Here is a 26,304-nt window from a genome sequence, read left to right as displayed (position 1 = left end):
CAGGGCGGCGCACAGGGAGCCGACTGGCGCCGAGGCGCCCCCAGCGGGCGGCGGAACACACGTGGGTAGATCCGCTCGGTGAAGGGGCCGCCGACACTCCTGCCGGAGGGTCTGGGTGGGTTGCATCCGATCGCCAGTGCGCAGGCGCCACAGGCCTCGGAGCAGAGGCCACCCCGCCGGGCTCCGCGCGACAGCAGGGCCCCGTCGCCGGGCGGCGCTGCGGTGCTTTGTGATTTCACGCCTGCCAAAGACAAGGCCTCACGGCTGATGATCCTTACGACGTTTCAGAAGATGCGAGTTAAGTAAGAACCCGCTTTCCCCGCTTGCTGAAAGTTAATGACGTTAACGCGTTGCCAGAGAAAGTAAAGGGGTTGTTCCAGCCTCTGGGCTTGCGGGTTATGATTTTTAATGCTTTTCAAATGCGAAAGGACCTCAAGCGAGTGTCGCGCCCGCGTGCTAGAGATGCGTGTCTTTCCCACGGCGGCTGGCACCCGCTCCCGCGCAGCCACGGCCCTGGCCAAGTCGCTGGTGTCGCGTTTCAAATCTCGGGCCGCTGCCCTAAGCCAACTGACCCTATTCTAAGGTCCGCAGCGGTGGTGGCCCCAATTCTGCATTCATTCCAGTGCCCTGGCGTGTCTCCCTAGTGCCCCAAGGCCAAGGGTGCCCCATGAGCTCAAAGTTTCCCCTGCTCCCCACCCCTCCCGTGATGTCTGTCCCCTGACCTTCATACTTTCTTCCTTTTGTCAAGTGGTGGTCAATTTGTCAAGTCTAGACGAGCAGACAGACCAGATGGTATGTTCTCCCACAGGTTCAGGGCACGGTGGGTGCCAAGGAGGGGCAGTGCGGGGGTCCAAAGGCCGCCCCCGCCCCCAGCGCACACGCAGATTCTCAGTGGAGTCGAGGCAGCTGTGAACACCAGAGCACCCCTGGGCCCCACCTGGAGGCCTGGAGAAGAACAGACCAGCACGGGCACCCAGGGAGCCCTCTCCTGCCCTGCACGGGAGCCTAAGTCTGCACACTTTACTCCTCAGTCCTGCGGGTCCTGGGTCTGGCCTGGCAGGTGCACTCAAAACCCTCCGGGAAGGGAAGGAGGCTGGGGATGCGTGGAGAGACCTCCAGGCCCACGATGCAGGCGTCAGGCTGCACCCTTGAGAGCTTGAGGGTGACTGACCTTCAACCTGCCCCAATCCACTTCTGCTCATGTGATAACCCAAAAGCCACAGAGGAAATCATGGCGGGGGGGGGAGGGTTGGAAAGGAATTAGGGGAGTGCAAACTAAAGCGGCAATGAGATATGAGTTTATATAGGTCAAGCTGGACACACATACACCAAATCTCAAAGCACCAGAGTTAGGACGACTGGGAGAACGGGAGCTTACAAGTTGCTGGGGGGTATGTAAATTGCTCCAGTACTCTTCAGAGAGTCATGTGGCCAGCTCACCTGGAAATTCCAGCCACTTCACGTCGGTATGTATATTCTGGGCAAATTCTGCATGTGAGCCTAGAAACGTGTGAGGCTGTTCGTTTATTCATTAATCTCGATACCGATGTGCTGAGCACCTAGCATATCGCACGCTTCTAGGAGCTCAAAACCGAGCGTGAACAAAACACGAAAATCTCCACCCTCACGGAGTGTATATACAGCATTGTTTAAATGGCCAAAACCTGAAAACAATTTAAAAATATGTCGTTAGGAGAACGGATGAACACTGAACTGAGTACACAGGCGTGGACGTGGCTATGCCGTGGGACCAGTGTTGGGTGTGTAAGAAAGAAGCTTGCGGGGGCGCCTGGGTGGCACAGTCGGTTAAGCGTCCGACTTCGGCTCGGGTCATGATCTCGTGGTCCGTGAGTTTGAGCCCCACGTCGGGCTCTGTGCTGACAGCTCGGAGCCTGGAGCCTGTTTCGGATTCTGTGTCTCCCTCTCTCTCTGACTCTCCCCCGTTCATGCTCTGTCTCTCTCTGTCTCAAAAATAAATAAACATTAAAAAAATAATAATAGTATAAAGCCAGGCGAAATACCTATAATATGTGCTTGATATAACTATAGTCCTATTAGAGACATACATGTAAATGGGTTGGAGTTAAATGAGAAAGCCTGGAACAACAGGTGTTGGGGAGAAAGCAGTTAATCAGAGAAGGATTAGGTTATAGAAGTTAAGAATTGAAAAGAACTTTAATCTGAGGCCTAGAGTGATAAAGGGTTTTGAACAAAAGTACTTAGTTATGGGGGCGCCTGGGTGGCTCAGTCGGTTAAGCGTCCGACTTCGGCTCGGGTCATGATCTCGTGGTCCGTGAGTTTGAGCCCCACGTCGGGCTCTGTGCTGACAGCTCGGAGCCTGGAGCCTGTTTCGGATTCTGTGTCTCCCTCTCTCTCTGACTCTCCCCCGTTCATGCTCTGTCTCTCTCTGTCTCAAAAATAAATAAACGTTAAAAAAAATTTTTTTTAAAGAAAGAAGCTTGCAGAATATTAGGTACAGAACCATTTGTGTGAATAAAGGCAAACACTACTATATAATTGCTTATGGATACATACCTGTGTTATGAAATTAATGCTTTGGCTAAGCCACTGCTCAAACCCAGGGGCTTAGCTGCCTGCTGGAGGGGTGGGGTGTGGGGGAGAGTTTAAGTGAAGGACTAGGGAGGAGAACTCCAAGCAAACCCTGGAATGTTAAATTTCCTAAAAAGAAAACATCTGAAGCAAACATACACGTTAAGATGCTGGCATTGTACTTTCCGGGTGTGAAACACACAAATGTGTGTTTTCACATCCTGGGTCCTTTACAGTTTTAGTTCAAGGTGGGGAAGTTTTTGTTCTGTATTGCTTTCACTTTCGAAAAGAGTTGGTTGAAAGAAGGATTAAGGCCACATCCCCCCCCTCCCCCCTCAGCGACCCGGGGCCACAGAGCGCCCGCCGTCGCTTCTCTGGGATCGGACCCTCCGTGGGGCACCAGCAGGTGCAGAAGCGGCCCAGGCGGCGGCGGCGCGCGTCGTTGCGCCCCCTGGCGGCGCTTCCGAGCGCGGCAGCCCCGACGGCGCCCAGGCCCCGGCAGGTGCAACCGCGGGGATGAACACCTGGGGCCGCCTGGCCGAGTTGGAGGGGCGCGTCCGCTTTTCTTCTGAAAGGCTGCTTTTAAGGGTCTACCCTAGGGAAACTCAAATACGTGCCAAAGGAGACGTGTGCAAATGTTCTTTGCAGCTGCGGTTAAGATGGCCAAAAATCGAAAACTGTCACCGCTATCCATCATTAGGAGAATCAATGAAGTTAGACGTAGGTATCCGATGAAATGAGGGCCAAGGTGGCGGTGACAGCTAGAGCCACGTGCGTCAGCGCGGACCCATCTCCCGAGCCATACCCGATCCTCCCACAATAAAATATCATTTGCATCAACTTTACATGTGCCCCAAACACTAGATATAGTTGAGGGACAAATACGTGTCGTGAAAGTACAAAAATAGAGAGGGCAACGACAGATACCAAATTCAGGGGTGACTTCTGGAAGGCACAGCGGGGGTGGGGGCGGGGCCTCGGCTGATTCTGTATTACTGTATTTAAAGTAATAGAGCTGGATGGTGGGTACCCAGGTGTCTGTGTCACCTGCTCTGCCTTCCAGAATGTTCGATGCCATTGTGCGCACACACGGCAGAGCCCAGAGGCGAAGGGAAGAGCAAAGAGGAGGCCCCGAGGAGGAAGGAGCTGGAAGTTGTTCGAAGAACTGAAGGACACACACCCCTCACCCCCCGCACGGACGCACAGACAGAGAAGGCTGCAGCCTCACAGGAGGCCTGAGAGGCAGACACAAAGGGGTATGTTTGATGCTCTGGAGGTGGAGGGACAGTGGGAGTTTTAAGCAGAGGCGTGTTGACATTGTGTCTGTTTATGTTCTGGGTAGGTCACTTCTTTCTTCTGTGTGTGACACGCACGGGAGGCCAGAGCAGAGTCCGGGAAGAGAATTTAAGAGGTTTTCACACTGGGGCGCCTGGGTGGCGCAGTTGGTTAAGCGTCCGACTTCAGCCAGGTCACGATCTCGCGGTCCGTGAGTTTGAGCCCCGCGTCAGGCTCTGGGCTGATGGCTCAGAGCCTGGAGCCTGTTTCCGATTCTGTGTCTCCCTCTCTCTCTGCCCCTCCCCCGTTCATGCTCTGTCTCTCTGTCCCAAAAATAAATAAACGTTGAAAAAAAAATTTTTAAAAGAGGCTTTCACAGCAGCGTAGGCAAAAACCATGGAGGGTCCCCGGAGGCAGGGCCGGCGAGGACGGGGAGAGAAAGGGGGGGTCTGAGGCACACTTTGGAGAGGAGCCAGTGGAACTGGGGGCGAGATCAAGGTGACCCCGGAGTTTCTGTTGGAGTCATTGCTGGCGGTGTCTGCTGAGGCGAGGCCACCGAGGAGGAGGGGGGCAGGGGTGCTGCAAAGGGCGGTAGGCGTCTTGGTCCACTGCCACCAAGAAGGACAGGGCGCAGCAGGTGTCCGAGAGCTACCCAAGGGGAGGGGGAGAGACTTCCCATATATTCCAGCCTGAAGTCCACCCGCGAGGTCAGTCGGTCAGGGATTTGGGGGCCACCACGCATTGTTTAAAGCCTTGGGACCGGGGCACAGTCAGTTGAGAGGTGTGGCCAGCGGAGCCAGACCCTCCACGACGGGACGGGGCATGACTCCAGCAGAGGACACGGTAGACATGGGCCACCCTGGGGAAGCCGGGCAGCGAAGGGAGGAGTGAGGTGGGGTGGGAGCTGGAAGGAGCGAGTGAGGCCAAGGGAGAGGCTGTCTCAGCGGGGATGACGTCTGGGCGCCCCCGCACATCAGCACCGAGAGGGACGGGTGGCGGGAGGGAGGAGGATGAGATCCAAATTCTACGGATGCAGCCGAGCTGGGGTTCCTGTCTGACCCCAGATGCCACGCTCCTTCCCAAATATCTCCCGGCCTCTTGACAGCTTGTGCCTGCCCACCGGCATCCAGCCCGGGGCCCAGCGTGTGAAACCCTTCATCCGCCGCCTCAAAGCACGCACGGCTTCCGGCCTTTCCGCTTCCATGTGGGGGCCGCGTCGGCCCAGGGACCTGGAGGAGAAAATGAGCAAACCGCAAAACATGAAGTCTGACCTATTTTATGCATTTTGTATAAATGTGTGAAATAGATGATGTTTGACGGTGGTAAACAGAGAACCCAAAACAATCCAGTTCATCACTTGAATTATGTATGCTTTTCTTCTCCCATCTCCAGGGAAGAATGCAGCTCCGTCCATTCCCAGCCCCTTCTGGGCAGGGCTCCTCCCTACTTTCTTTCTTTTTATTTATTTTGGGAGGGGGGAGGAGCAGAGAGAGAAGGGGAGAGCGCGCGAGAATCCCAAGCAGGCCATCGCGGAGCCAGAGGCGGGGCTTGAACTCACAAACCATGAGATCATGACCTGAACGGATATCAGGAGTCAGAAGCTTAACGGACTGAGCCACCCGGGCGCCCGACCTACTTTCTAAGTCTGTTGTTGGTGACCCGAGGCTTCGGGTCCGGGCTGTCCTCCCTGGAGCACACCTGAACACCAGTCACGTGCTGCCAGGACCACACGGGCAGGGAAGAATGTCACGGGCATGCACGACGGGCAGCAGAGCAGGGACAGAAGCTGCAGACTGGCAGAACCACCAGCGAGGAGCAAAGGTACTGAATTGTTTGGATGCTAGGTTCACTCAGGGTCAGCCAAACACCCTTATGCCGGGGAATCTCACCTAAGATCCACTGATTTGGGAATAAGAGGAGAGGGTGGGAAGGCCTAAAGGAGAGCCCGTGAGACCCCAGTTAGCAGCCCTCCCACCGCACCTGCACGGGAGCAGGGCCCCCCGGGGTCGGCTTCCCATCTCAGTCTCCACCCACAGTCACGCTCCGTGCCAGACGCTGAGGGTACAGAAAAGCACGAGACAAACACGGCCATGCCCTCCGCAAGCCGGCAGTCCTGGGGACATGCGTGCGAGAGGCCACGCATGCGGGATGGACGTGCTAAGAGCGGGGACAGGATGTGTGTGCACCTGACCCAGCCTGGGTGGGGCACAGCGGTCAGGCTGGGGTCGTGTGAGAATGTTCTATAAACTGAAATCTGGGACGTTACCAGGATTTTAGCCAGACTGGCAGTGGGGGCAGGCGGTGGGGAAAGTACGAACAACAGAAGTACAAAGCGTGTGCTCTCTCTCTCTCTCTCTCCACACACACACACACACACACACACACACACACACACAAACATACACACGATAGCTGCTATCCCAAAGGTGCCATTCATGGGAACATTTTTGCTGAGCTAATTTGCACTTTGGGGCAAATCAGAGTGGTGACGGCAGGTTTCTGACTTGCACAGCAGGGTTGTGAGTGGTGCTGCTGACCGACCAACGCAGGAAGCATCAGGAAAGAACCAGGCTGGGAGGCAGAGGCTGGGCGCGGTCTTGACACGTGGAGTTTAAGGAGCCTCCGAGCCCCCCACGCGTGATATCCCGTCACCCGGTGTTCCGTTGAAATGTGATTTTCTCCAGGTGCCACACAGCCAGACGCATTGGGAAGCACGGCACTGTGTGTATTTCTATGCTAGTGGATCTTAGGCGAGATTTTCCGACATAAAGGCGCTTGGTTGACTCTGAGTTAGCCTGGCAACCAAATAATTCACCACCCGTATTCCTTCCTCTGTGACAGGAGGGGACGGTCACTTTCTTTGGCAGGAGGCCCACTTAGCCTGCGTTGCTCCTTTGAATCGCCACCCCGAGATCCGCCTCCGTGTGAATCCCATCGGCACGTCCTTAATCTTCAAGTCCTGCACGCCCATTACAGCTTAGCCCCCAGGTAAGTTGGTTCACGCCCCGAAACAGGGGGTTACCGCCTTCTCTGGAAAGACACATTTGGGACTCTTGCCTTAGAGGCCATCATTCAGACCCATGGTCACAGATGAGAATAGCTAGGGAGAGAACATAGAGAGAGCAAGGGCCCTGGGGCCTGGGTCTGTAGAACTCATCTAAAGCTCCCAGAGGAGGGAGGCTGAGAGCGCGGGAAGGAGTAGCCAGGGAATGGGGAGGAAAACAGGACAGGCGTCCTGGTGTCCCCGTGCCCCGTGTTTAAGGACGGACGGGGTCGTCTGCGGTGACAATGGGAGCACACAAGCAAACACAGCGGGAACCTGCCCGCCAGATAGGCCTAGACAGAGAGTTAGTGTGGTCCTGGAAGTCCACGGCGCCTAAGAACACGTGGGGGCAGAATTCACTCTCAGGCGGAGGGACGGGAGTCCAGATGCTGTGTGTGTGGAAATGTAATCCCCCCCGTGATACTAGAAATCTGACCCGTGGTACAGCGGAGGTCAGTGACACTAAGTCGCAGCCCGGGGTCCCCTACTTAAGAAGGGGCAGAATCTGGATTAGAGCCCAGATCTTTCTGATTCCAGAACTCCTGACAGTTACACTTCGATGTGTCTAGAAGCTCATAGCGTGCGCGGCCTGGAGACACCGACAGGAAGTAGACTTAGCCTCGCCTCTGAGGAGGTCACGGCCTAGAAGTCGAGAAAGGCAATGAAACAATCATGATGCATTGTGACAAAATAGAATAACGGAGGCATTTAGGAACTACTGAAAGGGGCACCTGGTGGCTCAGCCCCACTTCGGCTCAGGCCACCATCTTGCAGTTTGTGGGTTCGAGCCCCTCGTCGGGCTCTGTGCTGACAGCTCAGAGCCCAGAGCCTGTTTCGGAATCTGTGACTCCTTCTAGCTCTCTGCCCCTCCCCCGCTCTGTCTCTCTCTGTCTCTCAAAAAATAAATAAACGTTAAAAAAAAAAAAAAAGGTAAAGAAGTACAAAGATTGTACCGAGTGTAAGCCCGTCTCTTCCCGAGCTTCCCAGGCAGGGCTGGGCTGCGCACTGACCGAGAGCTGAACAATCCGGGTGGGTGGCGAGCCACCTTCCAGGACGAGTTCCCTGCTGTCCATGTGGCCACAAGGGGTCGCTGCAGACCTGACACGCTCTCTCCACGGGCCTCTCGGCCTCTCTCCCGCTGCTGTTAGAAGGAAGGAGAGCAAGGCGGGGAGGGGGAGTGTGGTGACCAGATGCCTCCCGGTGAGTCCTCCCCCTACAGACCAGCTCGGACCTCCGTCCTCCGTCCGGTTCCACCCTCATCGACTCCTGGTCTACCCAGCTTCTGTCCTAAGGACTAGGCTTTCGACCCCTTTCTGCAGTTTGCTGTTTTTCAGACTCAGGAAATGGCTCCGGGTCTTGCCTTGGGCCTCCGGTCGCAGCCAGGGATGCGGCCCGGATCCTGGCAGCCCTCGTGGCTGAGTACCTTCGCACACATCACCCCACCTCTCTGGGACGCGCTAGTAAAAGCCAACGGGGGAGGCAGGGTCGGGGGCTCAAGGCTTCCGGGCTGGCTCCCTCTCTGGTCAGACAGCCCAGAGAACAGCTCCACGGCCACAGAAAGCTCCGGCAGCACCAAGGGCCTCTCACGTTTTTGTCTCACGGAACCTTCACAACAACCCTACGATGCAAGGGTAACCATGCATCCACCAGAGGTAAGGACCCGGACATGCACAGAGATTGCAATCGCAGCCCGGCCCTCAGCGAGTTGGGGTCCAGAGCGAGGATTTAAGCTCAGATGGGTAGTTTCAGGGCCCAACACGCTGTCTCTGCACCCAGAGCTGCCCCTAATCTGGGCTGTGGTTCTCTCCCCCAACCTCCTATGAGTGGGACTGACCTTCTGGTCCTCAACAGCCACCGTCCCTCACGGCTGACCCTGAGTGATGGGGACACTGAGGTTTAAGCACCCCCCACCACCACTTTTAAAACTGAAGTGGGAGTGCCTGGATGGCTCAGTCGGTTGGGCGTCCGACTCTCAACTTCGGCTCAGGTCATGATCTCACAGTTTGTGAGATGGAACCCCCCCCCCCCGTCGGCCTCTGCACTGACAGCACAGAGCCTGCTGGAGATTCTCTCTCTCCCTCTCTCTCTCCGCCCCTCCCCTGCTCATCACCACCCGCCCCCCTCTCAAAAATAAAAATTAACAAATTGAAGAGTAGTTGACAAACAAAATTATACTAGTTTCAGGTGCACGACCTAGGGAGTCACCAGTCCTAGACATTATGAAGTGATCACCATCTGTGGTTGCCACACCGAGTTGTTACAAACTGTTAACTGGATCCCCCGTGCCGCACATGGTACCCCTGTCGTATTTATTCTATAACTTCAAGTTTGTGCCTTTTAGTCCCCTTCCCCATCTTGCCCACCTCCTCCCCCTCTGGCGGCCACCGGACGCTTCTCTGTCTTTCTGAGTTTTTTTCTGTTTCGGGTTTGTTGTTGGCCTGGTTCATTTGTTTCAGTTTGCAGATTTCAAACGTAAGTGAAAACGCACTGCGTTTGCCTTTCTCTGACTTATTTCATGATGCTCCCCAGGTCCATCCATGTTGTCACAAATGGCAAGAGTCCCTTCTTTTTATGGCTGAGTAAGACTCCAGTGGGTATATATACCACAGCTTCTTTGTCCCTTCCTCTGTCAGTGGACACTTAGGTTGCTTCCATAGTTTGGCTCTTGTAAATAATGCTGCAATAAACATAGCGTTGCATGTATCTTTTCAAGTTAACGTGTTGGTTTTCTTCAGATAAATACCCAGAAGTGGAATTGCTGGACTGTAAGGTCTTTCTATTTTCAATTTTTTGAGGATGGCCATCCTACAGGGTCATCCACAGCGGCTGCACCAGTCTGCATTCCCACCGACCGTACGTGAAGATTTCCTTTTCTCTGCGTCTTCGCCAACATTGGCTATTTCTTCTCTTTTTGAGAAGGCCCTTCCAACCGGGTGTGAGGTGGTATCTCGTTGTGGTTCTGATTTGCGTTTCGCTGATGATGAGTGATGCTGAGCATCTTTTCATGTGTCTGTTGGCCATCGGGATGTCTTCTCTGGAGAAATGTCTGTTCAGGTCCTCTGCCCATTTTTAAATTAGATTGTTCGTATCTTTTACGTATTGAGTTGTACGAGTTCTTTATATATGTTGCATATTCGCCACTTATCAGTTACATCATTTGCAAGTATCTTCTCCCTGTAGGTTTCTTTTTCATTTTGTTGATGGTTTCCTTTGCTGTGCAGCTTTCTGGTTTGATGTAGTCAAACTCTTTTGTTTTTGTTGCCCTGGCTGGAGGAGACACACCCCAAAAAACATTGCTGAGACTAATGACCCGGAGCTGACTACCTGTGTTTTCCTTTAGGAGTTTTATGGTTTCTGGTTGTACACTTAAGTCGTTAATCCATTTTGAGTTTATTTTTGTGTATGATATAAGAAAGTGGTCCAGTTTCATTCTTTTACAGGTAGCTGTCCAGTTTCCCAGCACGGTTTATTGAAGAGATGGAACAGAGATGGAAGAGAAGAAATGTCTTCTCCCCATTGTATGTTCTTGCCTCCTTAGTCAAAGATTAACTTGACAAAGCGTGGGTTTATTTCTGGGCTCTCTATTCTGTTCCACTGCCCTCTGTCTATTTTTGTGCGAGTACTATACTGTTTTGATGACTGTAGCTTTGTAGTATCATTTAAAATCAGTGAGCATTATGTCTCTCACTTTGTTTTTCCTCAATTTGCTTTGGCTCTTCAGGGACTTTTGTGGTTCCATATGAATTTTAGCATTATTTTTTCTAGTTCTGGGAAAAATACCATCAGTATTTTGATAGGGCTTGCACGGAATCTCTAGATTGCTTTGGGTAGCATGGACATTTTAACAATCGATGAGCACAATACATCTTTCCATTTATTTGTGTCTTCTTCAGTTCTTTTTATCAATGTTTTAGAGTCTGCAGTGTGTAGGTCTTTTGCCTCCTTGGTTAAATTTATTCCTAGGTATTTTATGCTTTTAGATGTGATTATAAATAGGATTGGTTTCTTAATTTCTCTTTCTGATAGTTCCTTATTAGTGTATAGAAATGCAACAGATTTGTGTGTATTTATTTTGTATTCTGCAACTTTACTGAATTCATTTATTAGTGCTAATGGCTTTTTGGTGGAATCTTTAGGATTTTCTACATCTATGCAAATAGTGACAGTGTTGCTTCTTTTCTAATTTGGATGCCTTTTATTTCTCCGTCTTGTCTGATAGCTGTTGCTGGGACTTCCAATAATATGTTGAATAAAAATGGTGAGAATGAGCATCCTTGTCTTGTTCCTGATCTTAGAGGAGAAGCTTTCAGCTTTTTACTGTTGAGTATGATGTTAGCTGTGGGTTGCTTATAAATGGTCTTTATTATTTCGAGGTATTTTCCCTCTATGCCCACTTTGCTGAGATTTTTTTATCATAAATGGATGTTAAATTTTATCAAATGGTTTTTCTGCATCTGTTGAGATGATCATGATTTTTTTGCTTATTTTTTTATTTTTTTAAATTCAAGTTAGTTAACATACAGTGTAGCATTGTTTTCAAGAGTAGAACTTAGTGATTCGTCACTTACATATAACACCCAGTTCTCATCCCAACAAGTGCCCTCACTCATTAATGCCCATCACCCATTTAGGCCATCGCCCCACCTGACACCCCTCCAGCAACCCCTACTTTGTTTTCTGTATTTAAGAATCTTTTATGGTTTGCCTCCCTCTCTGTTTTTGTCTTATTTTTCCTTCCCTTCTCCTTCTCCTTCCCTTCTCTTCTCTGTTCTGTTTCTTAAGTTCCACATATGAGTGAAATCATAAGGTATCTGTCTTTCTCTGACTCATTTCACTTAGCATAATACACTCTAGTTCTATCCACATTGTTCCAAATAGCAAGATTTCATTCTCTTTGATTACCAGGTAATACTCCACTGCATATATGTATCACATCTTCTTTTTCCGTTCATCAGTCAATGGACATTTGGGCTCTTTCCATAATTTGGCTATTTGTAACAGCACTGCAATAAACATTGGGGCGCATGTGCCCCTTCAAATCAGCATTTTTGTATTCTTTGGATAAATACCTCATAGTGCAATTGCTAGGTTGTAGGGTAGTTCTATTTTTAATTTTTCGAGGAACCTCTGTACTGTTTTCCAGAGTGGCTGCACCAGTTTGCATTCCCACCAACAGTACCAAACTGTTCCCCTTTCTCCACATCCTTGCCAACACCTGTTGTTTCCTGAGTTGTTAATTTTAGCCATTGTGACAGGTGTGAGGTGGTATCCGTTGTGGTTTTGATTTGTATTTCTCTGATCGTGAGTGATGTTGAGCATCTTTTTATGTGTCTATTAACCATCTGAATTGTCTTCTCTGGAAATGTGTCTATTCATATCTTTTGCCCATTTCTTCACTGGATTATTTTTTGGGGTGTTGGTTTGATAAGTTCTTTAGATTTTGGATACTAACCTTTATCTGATATGTCATTTGCAAATATCTTCTCCCATTCCATCAGTTGCCTTTTTGTTTTGCTGATTGTTTCCTTCACTGTGCAGAAGCTTTTTATCTTCAGGTCCCAGTGAGGGAGGCTTTTGTTTCCCTTGCCTCCAGAAATATATCTAGTAAGTGGTTGCTGTGGCCAAGGTCAAAGAGGTTGATAATTTCCTGTCTCATGTTTAGGTTTTTTATCCATTTTGAATTTGTTTTCGTGTATGGTGTGAGAAAGTACTCCAGTTCCATTCTTCTGCATGTTGTTGTCCGGTTTTCTCAACAAAATTTGCTGAAGAGACTGTCTTTTTCCCATTAGATATTTTTTCCAGATTTGTCAAAGATTAGTTGGCCATACATTTGTGGGTCCATTTCTGGGTTCTCTATTCTGTTACATTGATCTATATGTCTGTTTTTGTGCCGGTACCACATTGTCCTGATGATCACAGCTTTGTGATACAGCTTGAAGTCTGGAATTGTGATGCCTCCAGCTTTCATTTTCTTTTTCAACTTTACTTTAGCTATTTGGGGTCTTTTCTGGTTCCATAAAAATTTTAGAATTGTTTGTTCTAGCTCTGTGCAGAATGCTAGTGTTATTTTGATAGGGATTGCAGTGAATGTGTAGATTGCTTTGGGTGGTATAGACATTTTAACAATACTTGTTCTTCCGATCCATGGGCATGGGATGTTTTTCCATTTCTTTGTGTCTTCTTCAATTTCTTTCCTAAGCTTTCTATAGTTCTCAGTGTACAGATCTTTTATTTCTTTGCTTAGGCCTATTCCTAGATACCTTATGGGTTTTGGTGCAATTGTAAATGGGATCTATTCCATGACTTCTCTTTCTGCTCCTTCATTATTGGTGTACAGAAATGCAACCGATTTCTGTATGTTGATTTTAGATCCTGTGACTATTGAATCCATGTATCAGTTCTAGCAGTTTTTGGTGGAGTCCTCCAGGTTTTCCACATAGAGTATCATGTCATCTGCGAAGAGTGAAAGTTTGACTTCTCCCTGCCAATTTGTATGCCTTTTCTTTCTTTTTGTTGTCTAATTGCTGAAGCTAAGACTTCCATTACCATGTTAAACAACAGTGGTGAGAATGGACATCCCTGTTATGTTCCTGACTTTACAGGGAAAACTCTCACTTTTTCCCCATTGAGGATGATATTAGCTGTGGGTCTTTTGTATGTGGCCTTTAGGATGTTGAGGTATGTTCCTTCTATCCCTACCTTATTCAGGGTTTTTATCAAGAAATGATGCTATATTTTGTCAAATGCTTTTTCTGCATCAATTGAGAGCATCGTATGGATCTTATCCTTTCTTTTATTAATGTGGTGTATCACAGTTGATTGATTTGTGAATATTGAACAAGCTCAAGATGATCATGATTTTTGTCTTTCATCTTGCTTATGTGATGTATCATGTTGACTGATTTGTGTATATTGAACCATCTTTGCATCCCTGGAATAAGTCCTACTAGATCATGGTGAGTGATCCTTTTAATATATTGTTGAATTTGGCTTGCTAATACTTTGTTGAGGATTTTTGTATTAATGTTAATCAGAGATATTGGCCTGTAATGTGTGTGTGTGTGTGTGTGTGTGTGTGTGTGTATGTGTGTGTGTGGTGTCTGTCTGGTTTTGGTATCAGGGTAATCCTTGCCTCATAAAATTAGTTTCGAAATGTTCCTTCCCCTTCAATTTTTTTGGAATAGCTTGAGAGTAGGTATTAATACTTCTTTAAATGTTCAGTAGAATTCACCCATGAACCTGTTTTATCCTGGACCTTTGTTGGAATTTTTTTTTTTTATTACTGATTCAATCTCCTTACTAGTAATCAGTCTGTTCAGATTTTCTATTTCTTCATGATTCATTTTTGGAAGATTATATGTTTCTAGGAATTAATCCATTCCTTCTCATTGTCCCATTTGTTGGCATATACTTGTTCATAGTACTATCTTATGACCCTTTGTATTTCTATGGTGTCAATTGTAACTTCTCTTTAACTTCTGATTTTATTTACTTGGCCCCTCCCTTTTTTTCTTGATGAGTCTGGCCAAAGTTTTACCTACTTTGTTTTCTTTTCAAAGAACCAGCTCTTAGTTTCATTGACCTTTTCTATGTTTCTGTCTCTGTTTCATTTCTTTCCACTCTGATCTTTATTATCCCCAATCCTCCTGCTAACTTTGAGCTTTGTTTATTCTTCTTCTAGTTCCTTTGGGTATAAGGTTAGATTTTTTATTTGAGATTTTCCTTGTCTCTTGAGGTAAGCCTATCATGGCTATGAACTTCCCTTTTAGAACTGCCTTTGCTGCATCCCAATGATTTTTGAAGGTTGTTTTCATTTTCATTTATCTCAATGTATTTTTTTTATTTCCTCTTTGATTTCCTCATTGACCCATTGACTGTTTACTTGCATGTTGTTTAGCCTCCATGTTTATGTTTTTTTCCAATTTTGTCTTGCAACTGATCCCTAATGTCATACCATTATGGTCATAAAAGATTCTTGATATGATTTCAGTCTTCTCAGATTTATTAAGACGTGTTTTGTGGCCTAACATGTGGCCTATCCTGGAGAATGTTCCATGCACACCTGAAAAGAATGTGTATTCCGACATTTGGGGATGCAATGCTTGATATGTATCTATGAAGTCTATAAACCCATCTAGATGAGAATTCCCTAGCCTCCATTATCCTCCCCACCTCCTTTTAACCCCAAATTTCCCTTAGAGTTTTAGTATTATGGGTTTTGATCCCTCTCCCAACCCATTTCCATCTCAGTTCAAGGTCAGTCTGGGTTCTGGATAATTCCTAACCTAGCAGCATCCCACCTTCATCCCCAAAGCAATGGTGTGCAGCCAGCTCAGCTTGGAGAGCAAATCCCACTAACACCTTTAAAATTGCAGCAACATCTGGGGCTCCTGGGTGGTTCAGTTGGTTAAGTGTCCAACTTTGGCTCAGATTATGATCTTGCAGTTGATGGGTTCGAGCCCCACGTCGGGCTCTGTGCTGACAGCTCAGAGCCTGGAGCCTGCTTCAGATTCTGTGTCTCCCTCTCTCTCTCTCTGCCCCTCCCCCACTTGTGCTGTCTCTCTCCCACTCTCTCTCTCTCTCTGTGTCTCTCTTTCTCTGTCTCTCTCTCTCTCTCTGAAAAATAAATAAACATTAAAAAAATAAAAATAAGATAAAATAAAATAAAATTGCAGCAACATCTCACTCTTCAAGGGTAGAGTGAGAAGTCAGGGAGAGTTCACATGCCCAAACTGCTAGAACCTGGTGAAAATAGAAGCAGCTAGGGTAGAGGCCTCAACTGTTCTGCATGCAAAGCACAGTAAGTGCTTGCAAGCTAGACCGTTTGCGGTTGCCCCATCTACCCTAGCTGCAGCCCTGCAGAGCTGCTGCCCCACACTCCGGACCTGCAGCTGAGCAGAGGTGGAGTGGAGACAACTCAAGTCAAGAGATCTGGTGGAAAGAGAACAGTAAGGGAAATGCATAAATGTTAACATCTTAGGGAGACTGGATAAGATACCGGTTTCCTACATTACTTCCTCGCTAAGTGCACCTCTCTGCCGATCAACAGAGTCATGAAAGAATTGCTTGTCATTGTCGGATTGGTTTCCCATTTCCAGTCAATCAGAAAATCTAGAACACAAAAAGTTAGAAAGGCCACACTCTCCATTCCTGTCTTTGGCAATAAGCACATGGAATTCTTTCCAGACTCTATGGAACTTCTCACCTAAGGACTTCTGAGAAAAACCTTACTCTCAGAAACTGCTTCCTGGTATTTAACCCGGCCGTCCATGCTTCAGTTGAAACTCACATGTTCTGTCTTCAAAGGAGATAAGGGTTCATGGCCTCCTTCTCTGTTGAGGGCTCATTAAGTAGCTTCCAGATTTTATCTATTTTTTTTAATGTTTATTTATTTTTGATAGAGAGAGAGAAAGAGAGTATGCGAGCAGGGGAGAGCAGAGAGAGAGGGAGACACAGAATCCCAAGCAGGCTCCAGGCTCTGAGCTGTCAGCACAGAGCCCGACATGGGGCTTGAACTCACAAATCATGAGATCATGACCTGAGCTGAAGTTGGATGCTTAATGGACTGAGCCACCCAGGCGCCCCTCCAGATTTTTATCTATTAAAAGTTATGCTGCAGTGAGCAGTCCTGTGTATGTCTTTTGGTGCCAATACATATGCATTTCTGTTCAGTATGTACCTAGAAGCAAAAATGCTGGGTCATCGGGTATTCGTATAACCCATTTAGGAGATTTTGCCATGCAGTTTTCCAAAGTGGTTGTACCAATTTCCACTCCTACCGGAGGTCTACAAGAGTTCTGGCTGCTTTTTGCATCCTCACCAGCACTTGGCTGTCTATCTTAACAGTGTTAGCCATTCTTATGGGGAATGTAGTGTTTTCATTTAGTTTAAATCTGCGTTTCTACAGTGATTTATGAAGTCAAGCTTCGTTTTCTGTTTATTCGGCGCTCAGGTGTCTGCTTTTGTAAATTACCTACCCAATTATCTTGCCCATTTTCCTAGTGGGTTGTCTGTCTTTTTCTTACTGACTTGTAGAAAGTCTTATATTCTGGATATGGGTCCTTTTTCAGTCATATGTATTGAAAATATCTTGTCACCCTGTGGCTTGCCTGATTGCTCTCTCAATGGTGTCTTTTTAAGGACTAGTTCTCAAAATAATAGCCTGACAGTCTTAAAACCTCAGATTCAGAAACTCTAGCCTGACCTACTCTGACCTCATCGATCTCTGAGCTCCTCTGATGGTCTTGTGGACCATTTTCAGGATTCCTCTTTTCCACCTCATTGCAGTGTCCAAACACATTTCTCCTTGGATAGGAAGGAAGCTTGGAGAACTGGAGGTCACTCAAGGTAGGGAACGGATCTTAGTGTATCCAGAACTGTGCTGCCTTGCAAGCTAAGTGATGCTGAAATCACACAAATTCTGGTAGTCCCTGGATCTTCCCATAGCCGTGTCCCATCCTGGTTCACTGGCATGAGCTTTTCGAAGCCATGGAGAATGTTCAAAAGTGCTTACTAGTAAATTCCCTGACTCCTTCATGCTTCATGGTGAAGAAAGTTCACTTAAATAATACCCCCTCAACCAGAGAGGAAATTTGAACTTTTGAAGTTTCTTCCCCACTTCCTCTATAGAGACTATGAAGCAGTAACACCACCTACGTCAGAGGGGTCACTCACCCACCCCTGGGCCTGTGGCTCAGATGCTCTCCCCTCCACCCTGACTTCTCGTCTGCCTTCGGTCGGACCTGTATCCCCGCTCTGTGCCAGGCCAGTCCCCATGCTGCTCTGCGGGGTTCTGCTGTTTTTCGGTAAGTCACCGAGCATGGGCTTTACTTCCTGAGCACCAAAAACTGTAAGTTATTTATGGGAATCCTAATTTCCCCTTTCCAGGTTCAAGTGGGTTTTATGGCTGGAGCTTGAAATGAGTGTGTGCACATGGGGTGTGGTGGGGGGCTTCCCTGATGTTTCCCATTGCATTTTCCTGGGTCCTTGGTAGGGCAGGCCTTCAGTGTATCAGAGCTAAACTAAGGAGGCAGAAAATCACCTTCTGAGGCCCACCCACATGTTTACCCCATGAAATAAAGTTAAGTTACTCATCGGGCTGCCTCAAAAGGAAAATGAAGTTATGGCTTTGGGCAGGGGTGGGCTGGGGGACCAGGAAAATGGGAGAACGCAGTTCTGTGCATTTTGCTCAGCAGCAGAAGGTGGGCTTTCACAAAAAGTATTTTGTGGGGCACCTGGGTAGCTCAGTCGGCTAAGCATCTGACTCTAGATTTCAGCTCAGGACATGATCTCATGGTTTGTGAGCTCGAGCCCCATGTGGGCTCTGAGCCCACCGTGTGGAGCCTGCTTGGGCTTCTCTCTCTCCTTCTCTCTGCCCCCTCCCCACTTGAGCTCTCTCTCTCTCCCTCTCTCAAAATACATCAATAAACTTTGGAAGAAATCAAAGATAAATTTTTATGAAACCTCCGCATTTTTTTAGAACCACTCTGCAATGTCCGGGCTGCTCACCTGATTAAGAGGCTTTGCCCGGAGTGTTCCAGCCCTTTACAAACTGGCCATCCTCCTTCTGCCTCTCTCTATTGGGGATTGTGGTGGGGAGGTCTGTTTCAGGTCTGACTGGTCCTTGGGGATGGTTAGAAGAATCAAATCCATTCTCTCTGATCTATAGCTCTCTCTTTGAGCTACCTCCCCAGGGGCCACCCGTCACCCTCACCAGAGACTGAAGGGACTGGTCCTCCAAGGGCAGAGGATTATGAGAGTGGGGAGAGGGCCACTGGGCCTCCCCGACTCAACTCAGTCTCAGCCACTATCACCCTGCCACACTTAAGAAGGAACAATTCTGGGCATATGTTTTACGTTACAATTTCTGAGTTGACTTACTTTTTATTTTAAACTTGTTCCCAATAGTTTGTTTGTGTTTGTTTGTTCGTTTGTTTGTTTGTTTGTTTGTTTTGATTGAACCAGAAAAGCAAACCATTCCTAAATGTGATCTCTTCCTGGACAGGATTTGCGGGCATTTGACCCTGTAAAGAAACACTTGTTCCGCCCAATGCTCTTCCTTCTCCCACCTCATTGTTACCCTGTGTGCTTACAAATGGCCATTTGAACAAGGGAAAAGGTCTAATGGTCATACTGGACAAGGTCAGGATGGCCTAGTGCCTGGATATATTCCAGAAGAAAGGTCATCATGGGCAAATCACCACCTTGTAAAAGGAACAGCCCTTGGACTTGACTGGATAAAGTCCAAGCGTTTCCCAACTTGGAACCCAGTATCTGGATGGGGAAGACCAAAGCAAGAGAGGAGAGAGTCAAAAGCTGACTGACTAGGGGACAGAGTGGTGGAGGACCCAGATTCGACAGGGTCATGCGTGATGCTTGGGGACCCCAGAAGGCCAGCCTAAAATGGAGACCCCATGGCTAGATGTGGAGGAACAGAGTTACCATAAGTGCACAGCTGCTATTTCCTCTTAGATGTGGGCAGAGAGACAGAGAAAACACCCTGCTCGGTAGTGCACACATTATCTCATCTAACCTTTCGAATCTTATTGGGTGGGTATTTTTTGTCCCTATTAAGCAATTGAGGAAACTGAGGTTCAAAAAGGTTAAGAGACTTGTGTAGAATTGCTCTGGCAAAAAGAGCAAAACAGAAATACAACTCCAACTCCACTTGTTGCCAGACTCATGCTTTCTGCATCCCACCCGGATGCCTCGGGCAGGACTCTGGTTGGGTTATAATCACGTAAGACTGGAAAATAAAATTCATTTAAAGTGCCTGGTGGGGCGTGTTCACACAATAAATGGTGCCTGTTACTCTTACTGGCCATCAGGGATTCGACAGGCGAGGGGCCCCTGGCCCTGAACGTGCTGGGACACGGCCGTACGTTAAAGGTGATTTGAAGTTTAGGAGATGAGACTTAATTTCCTTCTGAGCTGAGCATCAGCCAGGTTCAGCCCCAGGACTGGAACCCACCACCCGTAGACACACACCGTCCATGACAGGTGTCTCTGGGCTTCCACGTCACGGCCACCCCTAGCACCACGGAAGCCATAGCTTGGCGAAGCAGCGGGTTCCAATGTCCTAGAACTCGATTGTGACAAAGTCCCTCACGCTTCGCTGAAATCTGCTTCCTTGGTCTCTCTCATTTCCTCTGAATTAGTCTCACTTCTACCTGAAAGTCTCTTCCCTCTTTTACACTTAGCCCATCAAATATTTGGAGACTACTGTGTCCCTGCTTCCTCGAGTGGGGAATGGTTTCTTGGCCCTGCTCATCAGCCTGGTCTGCTTGGGCTCGATGCCCTTTGTCAGTGGACCAGGCCCTGTGCCTTCCCCTCCCCGCCCCCCACCATGGCCTGAGTAGTGCCAAGGTCAGCGGGGCTGCGGCCTCCATTGTCCAGGACTCTGTTGTGCAGCTTATTCAACGGCGGCTCTTGGCTGTGTTGTCGCCTCATCTTCAGCCCATGGCGCTCTTTGTAGGAAGTGCTGTAACGTGGCCGCTGCCCCTCTGCGCGCCCCACTGCCCACTGCCTTTATTACAGGCACCGGCTTTGCGGGCACAGCTCCCAGGTCTCATGGGGTCTGGGGACACAAGCTCATCTGAAGTGTCTCTCTGCTCTCTGGATGCCCCCTCCCTGGTTGTAGGGCTTCAGTGCCCTCACTCCTGTTTACTCATCACTTTGAAGCTGCAGAGGTGTTTTGCGGGTGAGGAGGGAAAAGGAAGAGGGACATCACTATACTGCAAGGTATTAGTCACTCTGAGGTCAGGCCTCCTTTCTGCTTTCAGTCAACGCGGTAACCACTTTTCCAGGTGGTGGGTCACGGTAATCTACGCAGTCTGCAGGGAAGAAATGGCTGTGACGGCTCCCACTGTGTAGAGGGGACCAGGAATTCAAGGCTATTGGAATTTCAACGAGCTGTCCAAGTTCACATAGAAAGAGGTGGATTCACGAGTCCAGTTCAGGTCACGTGACTCCGAACCCTGCGTGTTTCCCACTGCACTAAGCCCAGGGAGGAGATGTGCTTAGGGGTCCCCCTGGGGGCTCAGTCGGTTAAGCGTCACGACTCTTGGTTTCGGCTCTGGTCACGATCTCATGGTTCCATGGGTTTGAGCCCCACGTCGGGCTCTGTGCTGGCAGCGTGGAGCCTGCTTGAGATTCTCTCTCCTCTTCTCTCGGCCCCTTCCCAGCTCGTCCTATGTCCGTCCGTCTCAAATAAATAAACTTAAAAAAAAAAGTTTCCAAGAGATATGTTTAGATGGACCCAGTGGGAGATAGAGGGTTGACAAGAAAGACTCATAATTCTGCACACACTGAGCCTGTGGCTGAGCTAATCCCGAGCTGAGCAGAGAACTGAGGCTAAAAGCCTCCGTCTGGGTCCCAGGCCACGTGGACAGCAAAGGTGACAGCGAGTGATTCAACACACCAAACAGCCGCACCTCAAGCCCCTGGTGAGAGGGTCTTCACCCACCCCTCCCAAGGCCATTCCCACATTCCTCCATGTCTACACAGAACCTAGGACATGTCAGTGTGAAGGACACAGTAACTGCCTGAGGACGGTTGGCCCGACCACGCTCGCCCAATGCCACTGACTGCTTCACCCCTTGTCACGCAGTCTAGAACACTCTCCACCACGTCACGCCCAGCTGTGCCTCCCCCCCCCCCCCACCCACCCATGCCATCCCCTGTGCCTTTCATACCTGTCTAACCTCATCTGTCATCACTTTGTGGTTTGGCCTCTCTTCGCGGGCCACCTATGCTCCTCAAATATTCATTCATTTAAAAGCATTCATACCATGGGGTGCCTGGGTGGCTCAGTTGGTGGAGCGTCTGACTTCGGCTCAGGTCACGATCTCATGGTCCGTGAGTTCGAGCCCCGCGTCGGGCTCTGTGCTGGCAGCTCGGAGCCTGGAGCCTGCTTCAGATTCTGTGTCTCCCTCTCTCTCTCTGCTCCTCCCCCATTCATGCTCTTGTCTCTCTCTGTCTCAAAAATAAATAAACATTTAAAAAAAATAAATAAAAGCATTCATACCACATATAAAGGTCCAAGCATAGTGCGTGATGCACTGGCCTGTGTGTTATCCCCTCACCCGTCCCATCTGACCTGCCCATCCAGGGATTCCTCACCTCCCTCAGCCATCACTTCCAGGCTCTACTCTCCAGAGCTGCGTAGACAGATCTGGCCGCAGGAAACACCAGGTCTGCTCTCTGAGTTCTTCTGTGGGTGCAGGTAGGCGTTCAGACCCACTAGTGCAAGAGTCCATTTTTGTGTCTCCCACGTCGCGTGCCCTGCCCCACGTGGCTGGGCACAGAGGAAAGCATTTATTCAGTAGATGCTTGTTGAACACTGACCCTTCCGGGCACGGGTCCGAGACATAGGTGACAAGACCGTGAACAAGTCTCCACCCTCGTGGGGCTTACGTTCCAGACGGAGTGAGGCAGCTGATAACAAGTAGGCAATTTAAAGAATAAGATAATTTCAAATAGAGATAAGTGCTCTGATGATAGTACAGTGGGGTGTTATAATAAGGGTTGAGGAGAAGTCCTTCAATGGGGGGCCCCAGAACCACCTAAGGAAGCGACATTTGAAAGAGACAGGGAGCAGAGGATTCCAGGCGCTGGGTCCAACGTAAAAGCTAGGTGGTTTGGTGCTTGGATGGCTGAATGGTTGAGGGACTGAGGGACTGAGTGGCTGGGTGGGTGGTTGAATGGCTAGGTAGCTGAGTGGTTGAGTGGCTGGGTAGTTGGATGAGTAGGTGCTTAGGGGGCTGGGTGGTTGGTTTATTGAATGGACATGAGCACCCATGCCTGAGGGGACAGGCCTCTTTGTGAAAAGGTCCTATTATTTACCCTAATTCTATCACTCTGTTCTCTTACAGTTCCCTGTGTTGGGCAAAGTGGTGAGTCTTGTGTATGTCCCTTCCATCTCCAAGTGTGTCTCTGGACCAAAACTTAGTTGATGGGCCACCGGGTCCCCCGGAGGCGTCTTCACAACAGCATACTAGGCCCATTCCTCAGGAGCCTTGGCTGATACCCGGGCAGAGATGAGACCTGGGACTCCACTGTTCTCAGGCTGAGGATAATTCTAGGTGGCTCAAGCCCCAGCAAGTGGCTCCCTTGTAAGTGGCGCTGGCCTCTGTCCCTCTCAGGTGGCTCTGGAGCTCCTGTATTCTCCACTCAGCAAGGCCCTGGACTCCCTTCCATCCCTCGTATGTTCAGAGAAGGCAGCTTTGACCCTCAGCTCCTTCTGCCTTCTGGTCCATCCTGACCTTCGCGGAGCTTTCTATCAAGTAGGAAGAAGCCTGACCTATGAACATCTTCACCTCCAAGGACACGTTCTGTGGTTCCGGAGGCAATGGGGGCTGCTGGGCAGAACTGAAAGCCATGCTCAGTGCTGCTCGACAGAACAGGAGTAAAAGCAAGGCTCGTCATTCAGTCACCCCGTGAGGCTCCAGGGGCGGGTCCTGAGGACTGAGGCAAAGGCAGGATATACCGGGAGTCCCTATCTGATTCTTCATTATTGTTCTCAGTTTATCAGGCCTGGCTCCTGAGACTCTCTGGGACCAATGGTGTCTGACTTGTCAAAGAAGTATGGCCTGGGGACAGACCCAGGCTGGGGTCCCCGGGAGCTCTTCTCTTGTCCACATCAGGCCATAGAATGCGTTTTAGGAATGAGGACAGACAGGACAGATCCCTCCCCACCATGGTGAAAATGAAACTCCCTGCTGGGGGAGGAGGTGGAGGCCAGGGGCCTGAGAAGGAAGGCAGGAGGGACGAGCCCTGGCGGGCACTTCCTACATCCATCCATCTGGCTCTGGCTGGCGGTCTGGGGCCAGCTGTTCTCAGAGGTGGACGCTGCAGAAAGGCTTGACTGGGGGAGCCAGGGGGCAAGTAACCAGTCTAGGGAGGTGAGGATTGGGTGAGAAGGAAGGAGTTAGGACAATGGATGGAAGGAATTCAACTGGACCCAAGCTTGGCAACGTCGAAAGGGCGAAGTAAAAGGAGCGGAGGGGAAATGCAAGGGATAAAGGCCAAAGAGAAGAGGCAGGGGGAGGAGGGTGGGAGGGGAGTAGAGAGAAGAGGCAGGGGAGAGGAAGGAGGGGAGGAGGGGAGGGGAGAGGAAAGCAGAGGCCCCACCCAGGTCTGGCAGGAAGGCCTGGGGGTGGGCAGCTCAGCAGGTGCCATCCAGCAGCCTGTGTCCCCAGGGGGAGGCCTGAGGCGGGCTTGGGGGGGGGTGTGGGGACAGAGGGAGAAAACGGCCACACAGTGTGTGGCTCCGGGGCCACCCTGTTTCCCTGTCTCACAGCCTGGCTGCACCTCCAAGCCTGGCCAGACCCCGTGTTCGAGGGAGACGCCCTGACTCTGCGATGTCATGGATCAACCAACAAGGTCCTGTCCCAGGTGAAGTTCTACAAAGACGGAAAATTACTCCAAACCCCGAAGACCAGATGGTCCCTGTCCATGGGGACAGCTACCCTGGAAAGCAGCGGCCAGTACAGCTGCTCTGGGAAGGTGGCCTACATCCCATACCTGGGCAGACAAACCTCAGAGCTGGTCAAGGTTCAAGTCCAAGGTGAGTCACCAGCTCAGGGGGGTCGGGGGTGGGGCTGGGATGCTGCTCAGGGATCTGGTCTCTAGAGGTCAGCAGCTGTCCCTCTGGCTGCCCCTGATGCCGGGCGACCACAGGGCCCCCGTCTAGAGCCAGGGGAAGGAAGTGCCCTGAACCAGCCTGGGCCAGACCCTTCCCCTCTGGGGACCAGCTGACCCCTACGGCCCTCTGGCTTTGGCTCGGGACTCCAGAGAGGCTCTGGCGGTGTGGGTCGTAGCTGGGAGGCGGGTCCTGGGACACAATGACAGGGTCTCCCGTGGGGCGTGGGGCTGTGACCTGGGATGCGCTCTGGCTTGGACCCCGGCCTCTGGGGACTCAGGGTTCCGGAGCCCCCCCTGAGCCTGGGCCCACGTCTCCCCAGAACCGTTCCCGCCTCCTGTGCTGAGCGCTGTCCCCTCTCCCGAGCTCCGTGAGGGGAGCCCGCTGACCCTGAGATGCCAGACGAAACTGCACCCCCAGAAGTCGGCCTCGAGGCTCCTCTTCTCCTTCCACAGAGATGCCAGCACCTTGCAGGACTGGGGTCCCCACCCGGAGCTCTACCTCCCAGGAGCCCAGGAGAGAGACTCTGGGCTTTACTGGTGCCGGGCCACCCTTGAGGGTGGTGTGGCCCAGAAGCAGAGCCCCCAGCTGGAGGTCAGGGTGCAGGGTGAGTGGGGAGGGAGGGGAGACACTCCCCAGGGGTCTTGGCTTTGGGCAACGGGACCCGTGGGCCTATGGGGAGGGATCCCCAGGGGAGGAGGGGCCAGGAGCCTGGGTGGCACAGCTGAGCCTCCCCCCTCTGTGCTGCCCCAGTTCCTGTGTCCCAGCCTCTACTCACCCTGAGACCTGGCCCCACCGGCCTCACTGTGGGGGCCATGGTGGAGCTCCTCTGTGAGGCCCAGAAGGGCTCCCCTCCAATCTCGTACTTGTTCTACCTGGACGGGAAGATCCTAGGGAACATCTCATCTCCCTACGGAAGAGCCACCTGCTTCCCGGTCACCGTGACGTCAGAGCGGGATGCCAGATACTCCTGCCGGGCAGAGAATTATGTTTCCGGAGAGACCAGTGAGCCCAAGATACTCTCCCTGGATGGTACGTCTTGTCCCCCAGCTGGGCTCTGAGCCCCAGCAAGCTGGCAGGGGGCAGGTCCCACCCCTCCGTGTGCCCCCCACCCACACCCTGCACGAAGCTGGGCCCGTAGCAGGCGCTGCATGACGGAGCCTGGACGCTGCTCAGAGTATCCGTCCACTGGACCTGGAGGGAAAACAGGGGGTGGGGGGTGGGTGAGACGGCTGCCCGTCCTTGTTGGCGTCCTCAGGGCCATCCCTGATTCCAGCTGCAAAGCTCCCCAGGCCACGCCATCCCCCCTGATGCTAGCCATTCTGCCTCTTTCTGTCCATCTGAGGTACAATTCTGAATTTCATCCTCAGCACTCATGGTCACCCCTCCCCGGGGCTTGTCTGCCCCCAACAGCCCCCACTGGCTGGTTGCCGGGCTGTCCGCGAGCCTGCTTGGTGTGCTGGTCATCGCCACTGCGCTTCTGGCTTGCTTCAGACCCTGGAGAAAAGCTGGTCAGTAACCTTTTTGACTTTCTTGGTGGTTGAATCCCTATGCCGGGCATTACCCAGCCTTTGGAAGGCCTGCCGGGGCCAGCTGCCTCCTTTTCCGGGGTGTTGGGTGAGAGGAGGGACTTCTCTTTACATGTCACCCAAAGTAGTCCACGGAGGGACCCTTACAGCTTCCAAAACGCACACACACGCAGTCACCCAGGGATGTGCACAACACACGACTGCACGCTTGGGCATGAATAGGCACAAGCAGAGGAATTCTCACCCGCCAGACGCAAGCTCCATCA

General features: G+C 50.6%; 1 protein-coding gene across 1 annotated transcript; it reads left to right on the top strand.

The window, feature by feature from the left end:
* Positions 1-462: 462 nt before the first annotated feature.
* On the top strand, positions 463-25,570 carry FCRL6 (Fc receptor like 6). Its single transcript, XM_032591719.1, has 8 exons — positions 463-528; positions 2,890-3,052; positions 8,203-8,287; positions 17,498-17,612; positions 22,698-22,761; positions 24,168-24,434; positions 24,832-25,116; positions 25,263-25,570. The coding sequence occupies exons 1-8, from the start codon at positions 463-465 to the stop codon at positions 25,568-25,570; spliced, it is 1,353 nt and encodes a 450-aa protein (XP_032447610.1).
* Positions 25,571-26,304: the final 734 nt, after the last annotated feature.

This window comes from Lynx canadensis, chromosome F1 (genome assembly GCF_007474595.2).
Source record: "Lynx canadensis isolate LIC74 chromosome F1, mLynCan4.pri.v2, whole genome shotgun sequence".
Taxonomy (NCBI): Eukaryota; Metazoa; Chordata; class Mammalia; order Carnivora; family Felidae; genus Lynx; species Lynx canadensis.
The sequence above is the reverse complement of the archived record's forward strand: the minus strand, read 5'-3'. Positions and strand labels throughout refer to the sequence as shown.

Coding starts and splice junctions, on each gene's coding strand:
- FCRL6 (XM_032591719.1), top strand. CDS start 463: ATGCGTGTCTTTCCCACGGCGGCTGGCACCCGCTCCCGCGCAGCCACG. Junction 17,613..22,697: donor GTCTGCCTTCGGTCGGACCT/GTATCCCCGCTC, acceptor CTTTGTGAAAAG/GTCCTATTATTTACCCTAAT. Junction 22,762..24,167: donor TCCCTGTGTTGGGCAAAGTG/GTGAGTCTTGTG, acceptor CCTGTCTCACAG/CCTGGCTGCACCTCCAAGCC.